A 14401-nucleotide genomic window follows, 5' to 3' on the forward strand; every position below is an offset into this window, starting at 1 on the left:
GTGAGTTCTCATAAGGTGCTCCAAAAACATGACTTTCTTTGGGTGCTAGTTGAGTTGCTCAGTAATGAACTGCTGGTCTGTCCAGGGTGTACTCTTTCTCTCACCCACCAACTACTGGATATAGGCAACAGCTAACTCTGTTCCTGCAAGGATAAGCAGTTATGAAAATAAGATAGTTGGAACAGTTTGCTTGAGATATTTTTTAAAAATATCAGGAAATTTCAGCTTTTCCGTTTAACGACACAGGAGCATTTAAGTATTTCAGAAAACAGACTTTATTAACATCATCAGTGCACTCAGCATGGCAGCTTCTGCAACTTTATTTTAATAATAGCAAACATATACAAGGGCTATACTGAAAAATCCTTAGAGTAGATAGCACTAAGAGATTTCTGCACTTTAGTCAATGTTCCAACCATGTTGGATATATCTTATGAATGTGTGCAGAGTCGGTGCTGTGAGAGTATGAGTTCTTAAGCCTTGCTCTTTTTGCAGTTCTTCAGAACATCTGCCAGGGCATGCAATGCCTTGTCAGCATTGGTCTTCTCGCAGTTGTATCCCATCAAGCCGATTCTCATCACCTAATTAAAACAGAGGGTGCATTAATGCCTGCAGTGACTCAGGATTATAAAAAAAAGGGAAAAAAAACTGATGCAAGTCTTTCAACGCTGTTTCTGATGAAAGTATTTAGATGGAATCTACTTTTTAAATATACACGTTAACACGTCTGTTATTTTGTATCTAGATAGAAACAGATCTAATGTGTGCAATGTCAAATGTTTAATTAAAACATGAATAGGATGTCAAAAAGAAAAGGCATTGCATTTTCATTATATGTTTTTTTTTTATATTATTAGGTCTAAAGGTCATATCTCTTAAATCCCCTTTAGTGACCCTAATGATGAGACCTTTGCATGTTCACACTTCTAAAATGAAACCAACCATGCCGACGGATGGACCCAGTCCCCCTGTCATCTCCATCTGGTGATTCTTCATAATGTAGGTGAGCATCTCTCTCCACTCATAGCCTTCGGGGATGCATATGGTGGTAACAGAAGGAAGCCTCAACTCCTGCACGAAATGCATCATGCCAAGAAAATTGTTTTAGCATACTTTTTGACCAACTGGTTTTAGTGTATTTGTCCCATTTTCTCACACGCTTCTTTCAAATGTACGTTCTACAGTTACTAATCAAGCAAAAAAAACAAAAAACAAAAAAACAAACATTAAATGTTTCTGAGCTTTTAAACAGTCTTACTTTGTCAGGGATGAAAAGCTTGAGGCCAAGGTCTTCTAGTCCTTTGTAGAAGTAGGCTGCAACCTCTTTGTGTTTCCTCCAGGACTCTTCCAACCCCTAGAGGGAGACAAAGATTGGTCATTTTCTAGTCTTACTTGCAGAAAAATAAAGGACATAGCTCATATTGTGGACTAATTTTAACTTCCATACAGGAAAACCAGCAGATTTGAGACCAATCAGTAGGCAGTCCAGAGCTATTGATGATTGTTATACTTGGCTTTATTTATTAAGATCACAATTAGCAGATGCCAAAAAAATATACATAATGATAATGATAATAATAATAATGTAAAGAGAATTTGAACTAAGTACAGTTTAAAGTCTAAAGGGAAATCTTAAAGTATTAAATTCAGTTGATGTGGTAAGGTGGAAAAATAGTGAAATATCTCTTTACCCTTTCAGCAAGAATTGCCAGACTCTCTCTCAGTGCAAAGAATCCAGAAACAGGACCAGTGTGGTGATATCTAAAACCCAGAGCAAGCTATTATCTCTAATCTGTTCTTTTTTGTCTTACAATTTTTATTCAAAGACTTTGTGTAGTTTAACTTTAAGGTAGCACTTAAAGAATAACTACAAACAAAATGAGTATCTTTGGTTTGGTAACTGTTTTACAAGGTATAATGCAAAACATAAAATGTATTTTGTTTTATTTGTGCACATCACCGAAAATGAGGAATTTTAACATCTCATTCGTCATTTGTTTCTTCTGTAAATTTTGAATTTCCTTCATCACTAAATGAGAAGCAGCAAACGTTTATAACTGATAAGTTGATCGTTTAACGTTTATCAACTGAAAGTTAAACATTACAACACAAGCAACGTGTGGTATATTTATGACCATAAGCTTTAAAAACTGAACTGGACCTATTTATTAGAATAACCCGAATTACTTTGTTGGCACAAATAATAAAAAAAGAATCACTCACCCTCTTGTTGGACTGCCATCACAACCCCAGTAGTTGGACAAATGTGTCATGTCAAAGAGATACGATACTGGCTTTGTTTTCCTGTTAAACATCTTGTTGCTGTGTTGGGGAACAAAAAAAAAAAAAGAAAAAGAAAAAGGCAGCTTTAATAATTTGCCTAATCTTTTCTTTTTTTTTGGCTAGACATTCAGTGATGCACTACAGTGTTCAGTCTTACCATGCTCTATCATTAAAAGAGATGGGTGCTGTGCCAGGAGGTGCATTTAGAGCCTTCTGAGAACCAGTGTACAGGATGTCAATTTCTTTGAACACAATAAGAAATGTAAAAAAAAAAATCACACAGATGCCAAACGCCGAACAGAAGTATTGTGATTGTATCTGTTGACCTACTTTGTTTGTCCATAAAAATTGGAGCTGCTCCAAGTGAGGCCACAGTATCAACTAGGAAGAGGCAATTGTGTCTGCAGAACATACAATATAGGGCTGTGAGAAATGTGCCTTAATGTGAACATATTTCAGTTTAAAGAAATGCCGGATAGAAACCTACTTTCTGCAAATGTCTCCAAATCCATCCACTGGGTGGCAGAGGCCAGCGGAGGACTCTCCGTGCGCAAGAAAAAACAAGACCGGCTTGTGTTTTTCTATGGCCTAAAACACAAAGAGGTTTAATCACCCAATTCTTCTTATTCTCTTATTCTTATTCTTCAATGAACCCAAGTCTCCTTGAAGAAAACAATTCAGATGTTCAGTTATAGTCAGAGTTGTAAGACGTAGTCCAAACCTGCTCGATTTCCTTATTGGTGTAACATTCTCCTGGTGCCTTTACCAGTCTGTGTACATTGGCACCTAAAGTCAGAACAAACAAACGAAAAAGAATTTAATAAATAAAGGAGTACAACAGTTATCTCAGAATACATATTATATGTATTTTAATTGAGTTTCGGTTTCAGTGTTGATGGGGGGGGGGGGGGGTTATCGTCAGTGATCAATCAAGTGTGTGCGTAAAGCCATGTATAAAACATAAACATCATACCCATTCGTTCCGCAATTTCAGCCACGCGCTCTCCCCAAATCCCGTTGACGGTAATGAGGACGCTCTCCCCTGGCTCCACAACGTTGAACACGGCGCACTCCATGGCTGCGTGTCCGGAGCCGCTCATTGATAGGGTCATGTTGTTCTCTGTCTGAAAGGCGTACTGGATGCCCTTTTTGATATCGTTCATGATCTGTGACACGAATTTAAAAAACGTGAAAAAGGGCTTTTCGATGTAATTGAAACTAGAAGGCTATATTCATCAGCGGTAGCAGTGAGGATGCGCTTCACAGACGGTGCGTAATTACGCACAAACCTTATATATTATATATCTCTAAGGTTTGCTCATTTAAAAAGAAAACTCTAGCAATTTAGTGGCGATAATCAAAGCTAGGACGATAACCGCCAACATCTCTCCAAATAACAAAACTGTATCAAAGAGCTCTGAAAAATAATCAAATGGAACCGCATCATCAAAGACCAAAAGGCAACCCAAATGAAACTCATTTCCTCGCAACAAACCAAATCTGAGATAACTGAATCCTACTGATTGTCAGAATAGTTACCTCATACATTTCTGGATGCAGGTGACCAATTATAGGCTTGCTTCCTGCTGCTAAGACACGTGGAGGAACGTTTGAAGGCCCCGGACCGAACAGATAACGCACGGGCACTTCTAGCGGTCGCAGCATGCATTCGGGCGGCGGGATAGAGACGGAGGACATTGAGCGCTCCAGACGCTGCAGGAGCGGGGCGCTCCGAGCAGCGAGTGGACCGTCGAGAGCCGCTGCCGCCAGCTGAGCGAGCGACGCGCCCCGGCCGAACAAAGCCCGCTGCATAACGGCCGGAGTCCTGAACCAGAGAAGCCTGCAGGGGTGGAGGTCACCAATGAGAGATGCCGAGACTGAGCCTGGAAGTGAGTTTGGGTGAACATTTAAAACAGACAGGTCCTTGACCTGGTGGGTAAGGGCGTGCGTCATTTTACGCAACAAAGTGAACGACAGCAAACTCTTATAGTAAGAGAACAGGATGCTCCATGAACCCTTCTGTTTATGTTGTAAGTGTTTTGGTAAATAACATTGTTTGAGCTTTTTACAGAGCAAACGTATTCACACCCCTTGAACTTTTGCACAGTATCTCAGTTTATAACCAGTGCAGCATCTTTTAATGAAGTTCTATATGAAAGAATACAAGAAAGTAGCTTGTTCTTGTGAAATGGAAGTAGGAAACATGGGTAAATAAATATTTTAACTTAAAAATATCTAAAAGGTGGGTTGTGATCAATAATTTAAAGATGTTTTTGAAGGGTTTACAGCTTAAAGTTTCCAACAATGTATATCTACTTTGCTAATCTACGGATTTTATATTTCTGCACATTCTAGCCCAGGGTCAAGTCACAGTTGGATGTAGTGCTTGAATGAGGAACATGTGTTGATCTATATCACTCCACAGTGTCCTGGTGGAAAGGGTGCAGTGTCAGTGTTTTGACACACATTGTGTTTTGCATCTACACCAGAGAGTTACATTTTGGTTTCATTTGACAACAGCCACGGCTTTCTTCTTGCCATTGCCTCATGAAGGTCAGGTTTGTGGGTTGCACCACTGTGGTGGAAATTCTCCTGCTTGTGGATCTTTGCAGCTCCTCCAGAGTTACCATGAGGCTCTTAAATGCTTCTCTATTGGTGGATGACCAAGTCTTTGCAGGTTTGCTGGTGTGCCAGGCTCTTTCCGTTTTTAGATGATAGTTTGAAAAGTGCTTTAATATAGTTATAGCTTTGAATATTGTTTTCCAACCCACTCTAAAATACTTCACAACCTGAATCCTGGTCTTTCTGGTATGATGTTCATGATGTTTGATCACTATGGTTCTCTAACAAACCATCTCAGGCTTTTTTTCTTTTTTTTTTTTTTTTTTTTTTTTACAAAATAGCTGTATGTATACTGAGATTAAATAAATTACATATTTTAATAAGGTGACTCCTGACTTCAGTTTGTTGTGCTGACTTTTATTTAGGAGTAAACAGACTTAGTATAAAAGTATGCCACCTCTCCAGATTTCTCATTTCTAAATAGTTTTCAAAAATACGTCACTGCCTTGGGTTATTGTTGTGATTAATACAATAGAGTGTATGGATGTCTTTATGTAAGGAATGTCTGTCCATGACCCACATGCATGCAGAGGACTAGTTTTGGTGATGCATTTCTGGTTTAGATCTGCAACTCTTGAAACCAAAGTACTGCACTTGGCAGCTTAGAACTGGCTGACGTTGGTTTGTTTGAGGTGATTTGTTGACTTTGTCTGCTCCATCTGTCACAGCAGCCTTTGTGATGTTTAGAGGAGCCTCCTCTCAGAGAGCCAATCCGGTGTCTCGGTTGAGGAAGTGGGACAGGCCAATGCATCCACCCACCAACCCATATAAAGGTATAAACACCCAGCCAAAGGCACTCAAAGTTCTTGTTTTTTTATATCTTTATGCTCTGTACAAAATTTTTAAATGATTTTATGATTTCCACTTTAAACAAATTTTCAACAAAAGTGTTTCATGATGTCACCCAGAAGCAATTTTCATTTCAAACTTTTGTTTGTGCATGCTTAAACCGAAACGTTACTGACGTTATGTTGTAAGAGTTATTAAAATTTGAACATCAGTTTGGACATCAGTTCCAAACTTCACACCATCTAAGTGAAATATTAAAACAAGTCTGTCAATTTAATACTGTATATTAGTATAGAAGTCTTGGTGACTGGGTAAATAATTACACAGAAGATAAATAAGTGACATTAGTTTTTCTGCCTTCTTTGGATGATATACTTCAGAGACAGCTTCACTAATGTTGAAGAACTCAGGAGAAGAACAGCTTTCTAGAAATATATAAATCAGTTATGGTGAGATTACATCTAGTTAAGCTTCCCACAAATATTAACAACATTGACTTAAACAAGGTTTGTACTTTTTAACTTTGTCAGCAATTGTTGTGAAATTGTTATAGGTCACACCATTCTGTTTTGTTCTCATTGTGTGTTTCCTGTATTTTCACATCATAAAACAGCTTTTATTTGTTTATTATTATGCTTACAGCCTGCATTAAAATATCACTGAATCATATTGTCAGTGTTACTAGCGAGGGCAATTATCAAGGTAGTTTGCTAATATCAAGGCACCGTTACAACCTTCTGTTCTTAGATTGCCGTTAAACTACCTTTATGATGACAGTTAAACAGGAAGTTGTCCCTTAAAAATAAAAGCATCAAAACTCAAAACAGGAAGTTAGCCATAAATGAAGCTAAATTAAGGCGATAACCACAAAAAGCGACACCCTCGTACCATTTCCACTTGTTGCAATATAATGGACAGTAAATTACCTTAACAAATACCTTATAACAGATAAAATAAGGATGAAATGTGCGCAAGCAGTTACAAGTTAATTGTAGTAGTCAACCTTGTGTACGCATACTACGCAGATTCCACTTTCAGTCCAGTCATGTTTGTTCTGTATAAATATTGATAAGACGTGGATCAAAAAAGACAATCCTCTGTCAGATTCACGCGTTATGATATTGACTTCCATTGTTATGTATAAGTTTAAATGTATTAATTTGAGCAAATGACAGATAAATCCTTTATCGTGACATTTTCCACTTACCTATAGTGGCTTACGCATTATATCGATTCGCTATGCCTCCATTAAAAGATGTCGCTCGTCAGTGTGAGTTGTGGCGCACGCAATTTTTCCATTAGCATCAGTGAATCTGTGATCGATCTCTTGGTCAAATCTCTGGACGCGCATTTACCTGAATTACTTGACATAGTCGCAACTCCTTGTTCTTGTTTAGCCTTTGTTCTGAAATGAATGTAGGATAGAAGTTTGCTCTCTACCAGAAAATCCTAAAAGAGAATGGACAGCAGTTTGAGGCCTTTAGTTCAAGCGCACTTGGGTTATGCAGCCAGTCCACACATGTTTGACTGAAATTAAGTGAAACAAAAGGATTTTGTCTTGTCAAAGTCTGGACTTTGATACGATTGAGACACTCTTGCATGAACTTAAAGAGAGTGTTCATGCTCAACAAAATATTCCTATGTGACTGAAATCTAAGCAATTCTGCAAAGAAAAGAATTTCTCATTATCAGTTATAGAAAATTATTGATAGCAGCTGATACTATGTTACTTTTCTGCTCTCCTTGTGTGTTTACAACGCAATTCAGCAGTAAGCTTAACTCCACTGGAATGAACACTTGAATCAGGATACAGGTTCTTTACTTCTGCTTTATTCCGGTGACCCAAGCACTCGTACAACATGGAGTAAACTGTAACATAAATAAAACAGCTGCATTTACTATGAGTACAAAAGAGTTCAAACGAAAAACAGATTCTTAATAAATAAGACACTAAATAAAATCTACTCTTAAATATTAAATGAAAACTTACAGACGGTGATGTCGATGGCATAAACAAAAGGCTGATTGTAACCGATTCACCTCCTCACGTGTGACAGTAAAAAACAAAACGAAACTTAACGACTTCCTGTCCTAGACCTAGCTTGACCTTCAAAATAAAAGCCTTATTACTCTTAACATAAAATTAAAGGGCATAACACTCCCCGCCTGGTATCTGTCAAGATGCCACATATCAGTACTTAAAACACAAACTTATAAACTTGCTAGTCCTAATTCTTTAAAAGCATAACAACTTCTGTGATAGGTCTGAGAAACTTTTTAGCGGTTCCATCCTTGATGACCTTGACCTCAATCCTGCGGACCTTGCCATCATTGCCTGGGAAAGTGTCGGTCACGAGAGCCATGGGCCAATCATTGCGACATATACGATCATCCTTCAGCAAAACAACGTCATCCTTTTTAACGTTGGGACTTGACTCTTGCCATTTGTGGCGAAGTTGTAGGGTGTGAAGGTATTCGTGTCTCCAACGATACCAGAATTTGTCAGCCAATCTTTGAACTTGACGCCACTGCTGCTTATACAGATCCTTTTCAGTGAATACTCCTGGAGGAGGTAAAACACTCTGCTTCTGAGTGAGAAGCATTGTTGGGGTAAGTATCTGTGGAACATCTGGATCTGAGGAGACAGAAACTAGAGGTCTTGAGTTGATGATGGCTGTCACCTCTGCCATCAGGGTGCACAGGACTTCATGAGATAAGCTGGAGGAGGGAGTACGCATCAACATCGAGTCTAAGATTCTTCTTGCGATTCCAATCATGCGTTCCCACACACCCCCCATGTGAGAAGAGTGAGGTGGATTGAAACACCACGTACATCCCTGATTGTTTGTGTACCTTTGGACTTCTGAGTCTGTTACCACTTTGTGGAACTCCAGCTCTCTGCAGGCACCTACGAAATTGGTCCCACAGTCTGAGTGTAGCTGCTTGGAAGGACCACGGATTGAAAAGAATCTTCTTAAAGCGTTGATGAATGAAGAAGTGTTTAAGGAGTCGATGACTTCGATGTGGACTGCACGTGTGCTCATGCAGGTGAACAATACAGCCCAGCGCTTGCTCTGAGCCATGCCTCCTCTTGTGCGCCTAGCTGTCACACTCCAAGGACCGAAAACATCCAGACCAGTGTAGGTGAAAGGCGGTGAACTGCTCAGTCGTTCTTGCGGGAGATCTGACATCTTCTGCTTCTCTCTGTTTCTACGAAGTTTTCGGCAGATGACACATGCATGAAGAACAGCACTTATACAACGCTTGCCACCTACTAACCATATGCCAGCAGCTCGAATGGCACCTTCAGTGAATGTCCGACCTTGATGCTCAACCTGCTCATGATAGTGTCTGATGAGCAACATGGACACATGGTGTTTTCCTAAAAGAATGACTGGGTGCTTTTCTCTGTCGCTTAAATCGGAAAGTTGAAGCCTTCCTCCAATCCTTAGCAAGCCTTCGGAATCAACAATCGGACTTAGTTTAGTCAGTGGGCTTCCTTTGGGAATATCATCTCCCTTTGAGAGAATGTCTAGCTCTTTAGAGAAGGAGGCTCGCTGCACAGCAAAAACAATCGCTGTTGTGGCCTTCGACAACTCATCAGTGGTGAAAGGTTTTGGACACCAATGCCAACCACTACATTCTGTGGTCCTTCTTTCCTTCTTGAAGGAATCCTTAACATGAATGAGTGTTGTAACTGCTCTTTGTAAAGACTTCCAAGAAGAGAACTTTGTAAACCTTTGAGGATCCAGTTGGTTGACCGTTTGACTTGTAACACAGCTTGTCACTTGTGGTCGGATTTCCACATCAGAATCTGGATTGATGAGCTCAAAGGTCTCTTGCTGTTCAATGGTTGTCCGTGGTTTGCGTAAGAACGCTGGGCCTGCGAGCCAGCTGATCTTGGTGAGCTTTGAGGCTTGAACTGACCTAGAAGCATGGTCAGCTGGATTATGCTCTGTAGGCACATATTTCCATTGGTTTGGTTCTGTAGACTGACGGATTCTCTGTACCCTGTTGTGGACGTACACATAAAAACGTTTTGACTCATTATGAATGTAACCCAGCACCACTTTGCTGTCGCAGTAGAAAGTAACTGCATCAACTTCAATGTCGATTTCTTGAACGATGAGTTCGGCCATTTCTACGGCTAGCACTGCCGCACAGAGTTCTAATCTGGGTATGGTTGGTTCAGTTGGAGGTGCAAGTTTAGCTTTTCCAAAGACAAAACCCACGTCTATCTGGCCGTTTTCGTCTGTAGTCTTCAGGTATACTACGGCACTGATTGCTTTGGACGAAGCGTCTGAAAACACACATAGCTCTTTCCGACTGGCATTGGAACAAGTAGTAGTATAAGCTCGAGGAATGTTAAGATATTGTAGTTCCTGTAGCGAATCTCTCCATGTCTCCCAAACCTCAGCTTTGTCTCGTGGAAGTGGGCTGTCCCATTCCGTTCCATCCATGGTGAGCTCCCTCAGCAACGACTTCCCTTGAATGCTTACAGGAGCAACAAAACCGAGAGGATCGAAGAGACTGTTTATGGTGGAAAGGACACCGCGTCTGGTAAATGGTTTGTCACTGATGGATACTTGGAAGGTGAATACATCGCTTTTGACATCCCAACTCAATCCAAGGCTTCGCTGTGTGGGTACTACATCTTGATCCAAGCAGAGGTCTTTAATACCCTTAGCATGATCTTCAGCTGGAAAGGCTCCTAAGACTTTGATGCTGTTGGATGTGATCTTGTGAAGTCTTAGGTTTGACTCTGAAAGAGATGCTTGTGTTTTCTGTAACAGAGAAATTGCCTCTTCTTCTGTTGGTGTGGAAACAAGACCATCGTCGACGTAGAACTCTCGCTCTACAAAGCGTTTGGTGTCTGGCCCATACTGTTGCTCTCCCTTCATTGCAGCTCTCCTGAGACAATACGTTGCCACAGCTGGAGAAGGGCTGTTTCCGAATACATGAACCCTCATCCTGTATTCAATGATGTCCTTACTGGGGTCATTATCTCGGTACCAAAGGAAACGCAAGTAGTCTCTGTGATCTTCTTTTACAACAAAACAATGAAACATCTGTTCGATGTCGGCCATGACTGCTATTCGTTCTCTTCTGAAACGGATGAGGACTCCCAATAGACTGTTATTCAAGTCTGGTCCGCTGAGCAGCACGTTGTTTAGGGAGATGCCATTGTATTGAGCACTTGAGTCAAACACAACCCTGATTTGGTCAGGCTTCCTTGGATGGTAGACTCCAAACATCGGCAAGTACCAGCACTCTTTTCCTTTTGATAGTGGGGATGCTGCCTCTGCGTGGTTGTTGTCAAATATCTTTTGCATAAAGGCAAAAAACTGGTCTTTCATTTTTGGCTTACGCTCCAATGTGCGCTGAAGTGAAGTAAGGCGGTTCATTGCTTGTTCACGATTATTAGGCAAAGGCGGCCTAGGGGACTTGAATGGAAGTGGAGCCACCCAACTATTGGAGTCGTCCTGAAAAACCTCATTGTCCATTATTTGCAGAAACTGTTTGTCTTCTATGGAGAAAGCCCGCTTATTATCATCTGCTGTTCTCTTAAAGACTGTGAGGCCGAGTGAGTCGTGATCCACCACAGCAGTGTGGTAACTGTGAGATAGTCCATTAACTGGGCTGAAGTTGGCCGTTTGCTTGAGATGGATGTGTTTCTCACAGGGTCTGAACAGTGAGGGTCTTCCATCTTCTAGAATGTTTGTCTTACAGTTATGGACAATTGGCTTATGGACCTTTCCCAAACACACATCACCCATTAACACCCATCCGAGATCAAGCTTTTGTGCAAAAGGAGCATTGCCTGGACTATTGATCTGCTGTCTCACCTTGTGAGCCCGGAGAACGTCCCTACCAAGCAGGAGAAGAATCCTTGCGTCATTGTCCAATGGCGGAATTTCACTGACCAGGCTCTTTAGATGCGGATGATGAAAAGCAGCCTCTGGGGTTGGTATTTCATCACGATTGTCCGGTAAATCATCACACTCGATCAGTGTTGGGAGTGGAAAACTAGTTCCATCATTCACTGCCTCAATTTGGTAGCCATTTGCTCTCCTGCCAGAGGTTGACACTAAGCCAGCACAAGTCTTCAGGGTGTAGGGATATGAGTCTGCTTTGATTTTAAATAAGTTGAAAAACTCTGACCTGGCCAGAGATTTGTTGCTCTGGTCATCGATCATAGCATACATTTTGATAGCTTGTTGTGGTTGCTCTAGTGGGTAGACCTTGACTAGACAGATCTTTGAACAGGATTTTGAAGTGAAGCGGTCGCCACAAACTTCAGTGCACAGAGGACTTGCGACTGGTCCTGGCATAGTGTCCTCCTTTTCAGGCTCCCCGCCGTCATCCATCACAGGACTTGCAGGTTTGATGGACCAGTGGGGTGGACCAGGGTGAAGAGCCGCGATGTGCTTGTCACTGTCGCATTCATCACACTTCAGTGTGACTTTGCAGTCACGAGCGAGATGAGTAGTGGACGAGCAACATTTAAAACAGATTCCTTGATCCTTCATATAAGTCTTGCGTTCTTCTATGGTTTTTAGCCTGAAGCCACGACACTTCTTTAACGGGTGAGGTTTGTTATGGATGGGGCAATGTTTGGCCACATCACCTTTAAGTGGTACTTCTTTTTGTATCACTCCAGAGAAGACATTGGTCTTGTGCACTAAGACTGGGGTTCTGAAATTACTGTGACGTGAGATTGGATTTTCCGTCACAGAACTGCTTCCAGAAAGGGCGAAGCTGGGATCGTTTCTTGTTTTGGCTTGGTAGCAAATGAAGGAGGTGAAAAAGGAGAAGGGTGGGTAACCAACCTTGTATTCCTCTTTATACTTTGACCCCTGAGTGATCCATTTTTCTTGCAGGTTGTATGGCAACTTTTCCAGAATGGGTTTGATGCCACGAGCTGTGTCCAAGTAAGCCAAGCCGGGCAAGTAGCCATCCTCTTTTGCTGAGAGTAACTCCATCAGCAGATCCCCGAGCTCTCTTAACTTGCGATTATCTTTGTTTGTGATTTTAGGAAAGTTGTCCAACTTTTTGAAAAGAGCACTTTCTATGACTTCTGGAGCACCATAATATTCATCAAGCCTTTCCCAGGTCATTTTTAGTGCAATATTTGGGTTGTCAATATGAACAGCTCTTAAGCGTCTGACATATGCAGAAGACTCCTTACCAAGCCATTTTGAGATTAAATCCAACTCTTCACTGGCAGTGAGATCCAAATCTTTGATGGTGTTTGAAAAGGCAGATTTCCATGCTCTATAGGACTCTGGACGATCGTCAAAGTGTGTTAAGCCAGTGCTCACAAGCTCTTTGCGTGCCAAGTATTTTGCCATGTTCATCATTACTGAAGACTCTGGCGGGTTTGTGTGAGAAGTGTCAGAGTACTGTGGAAAAGCTAACTTGGTATTTGGCCGAAGTATATTGGACTTTGGTTCTCGAAACTGATCCTCACTTTGAACTGGGAAGTCATCTTCTCTTGTTAGGTGAGCCGGTGTAGTCCAGATGTGAGCACTCCGAAATGGGTTAAAAGCTTCTGAACTTCGTTGTGGCTGAAACGGTGGAGGCCAGCATTCTTTCACAATATACTCCTCTTTCTTGATGTCCTTGGTTGGTGGTTGAGGTTTATTTTCAATGGGATGCTCTGATATCAATGACATATTGACAGATTCACTGTGTTGGTTAAGCTGCATAGATTGATCTTTGATGTAGTCACTTACACGTTCATGTGTCTGGACCACGTTGGGGAGGCTTTTCCAACTACGGTGTTCTTCGTTCTCTAAATCTGCTGCTGCTTCCAAAACTTCGGCTTGAGCAATAGCAGCTGCAGCTTCTTTTTCAAGATTGAGAGCTTCAAGACTAGCTTCTAGTCTAGCTTTGTCAACTTTAATGCTGATCTCTCTCTGGACGAATGAAACACGTGCACGAGCTGCTTCGGCTTTGGCCCTAGCGCGTGCTGCTGCAGCACCAACTGATGACGTACTTGAGCGTTTTGAACTGGAACCAGCACTTTTACTGCTTTTAACTGACGCTCCATCTTGAAAAGACTTCATGTCTTTTGGTCTTGCTCCTTCAAGGTGTGCTTCCTCCATATTTGTTAATGTAGCTGCTTTAATGCTGTTCAGCCAACTGCGCACCGTCTTTTACTTTTCTGCTCTCCTTGTGTGTTTACAACGCAATTCAGCAGTAAGCTTAACTCCACTGGAATGAACACTTGAATCAGGATACAGGTTCTTTACTTCTGCTTTATTCCGGTGACCCAAGCACTCGTACAACATGGAGTAAACTGTAACATAAATAAAACAGCTGCATTTACTATGAGTACAAAAGAGTTCAAACGAAAAACAGATTCTTAATAAATAAGACACTAAATAAAATCTACTCTTAAATATTAAATGAAAACTTACAGACGGTGATGTCGATGGCATAAACAAAAGGCTGATTGTAACCGATTCACCTCCTCACGTGTGACAGTAAAAAACAAAACGAAACTTAACGACTTCCTGTCCTAGACCTAGCTTGACCTTCAAAATAAAAGCCTTATTACTCTTAACATAAAATTAAAGGGCATAACAGTTACAGTTTGAACGCACGTTAATAATCTCACAGCGCTAGGTTGTTCTGGATTTGGTCATAATTTTAAAACAGATGTTTTTGTATTTAATCAGGCTAAGTTAGTCTGATATTTAAA

At 41.1% G+C, this 14401-nt stretch overlaps 2 protein-coding genes and 1 long non-coding RNA gene across 3 annotated transcripts; all 3 read right to left on the bottom strand.

The window, feature by feature from the left end:
* Positions 1-257: 257 nt before the first annotated feature.
* agxtb (alanine--glyoxylate aminotransferase b) lies at positions 258-4158 on the bottom strand. The gene is made up of 11 exons (XM_014967807.2): positions 3823-4158; positions 3257-3449; positions 3005-3069; positions 2771-2871; positions 2614-2684; positions 2441-2525; positions 2224-2322; positions 1692-1761; positions 1259-1354; positions 943-1071; positions 258-581 (listed from the first exon to the last, which is right to left on the bottom strand). Exons 1-11 carry the CDS (start codon positions 4093-4095, stop codon positions 474-476), a joined length of 1290 nt encoding a protein of 429 aa, XP_014823293.2. The 5' UTR covers positions 4096-4158; the 3' UTR covers positions 258-473.
* Positions 4159-7502: 3344 nt separating this feature from the next.
* Positions 7503-7917, bottom strand: LOC148154769 (uncharacterized). The gene is made up of 2 exons (XR_015765896.1): positions 7685-7917; positions 7503-7563 (listed from the first exon to the last, which is right to left on the bottom strand). It is a non-coding gene; the product is annotated as an uncharacterized LOC148154769 (long non-coding RNA).
* A 5-nt stretch (positions 7918-7922) lies between these two features.
* Positions 7923-14273, bottom strand: LOC148154770 (uncharacterized). Its single transcript, XM_088014818.1, has 2 exons — positions 14118-14273; positions 7923-13996 (listed from the first exon to the last, which is right to left on the bottom strand). The coding sequence occupies exon 2, from the start codon at positions 13800-13802 to the stop codon at positions 7923-7925; it is 5880 nt and encodes a 1959-aa protein (XP_087870944.1). The 5' UTR covers positions 13803-13996; positions 14118-14273.
* Between the last annotated feature and the right edge of the window lie 128 nt (positions 14274-14401).

The sequence above is a fragment of the Poecilia mexicana genome, unplaced genomic scaffold, assembly GCF_051168715.1.
Source record: "Poecilia mexicana isolate PSO_F unplaced genomic scaffold, ASM5116871v1 scaffold_17, whole genome shotgun sequence".
NCBI classification, from domain to species: Eukaryota; Metazoa; Chordata; class Actinopteri; order Cyprinodontiformes; family Poeciliidae; genus Poecilia; species Poecilia mexicana.

Coding starts and splice junctions, on each gene's coding strand:
- LOC148154770 (XM_088014818.1), bottom strand. CDS start 13,802: ATGGAGGAAGCACACCTTGAAGGAGCAAGACCAAAAGACATGAAGTCT.
- agxtb (XM_014967807.2), bottom strand. CDS start 4,095: ATGCAGCGGGCTTTGTTCGGCCGGGGCGCGTCGCTCGCTCAGCTGGCG. Junction 2,685..2,770: donor TTTGGAGACATTTGCAGAAA/GTAGGTTTCTAT, acceptor TATGTTCTGCAG/ACACAATTGCCTCTTCCTAG. Junction 1,072..1,258: donor AGCTTTTCATCCCTGACAAA/GTAAGACTGTTT, acceptor CATTTCGTGCAG/GAGTTGAGGCTTCCTTCTGT.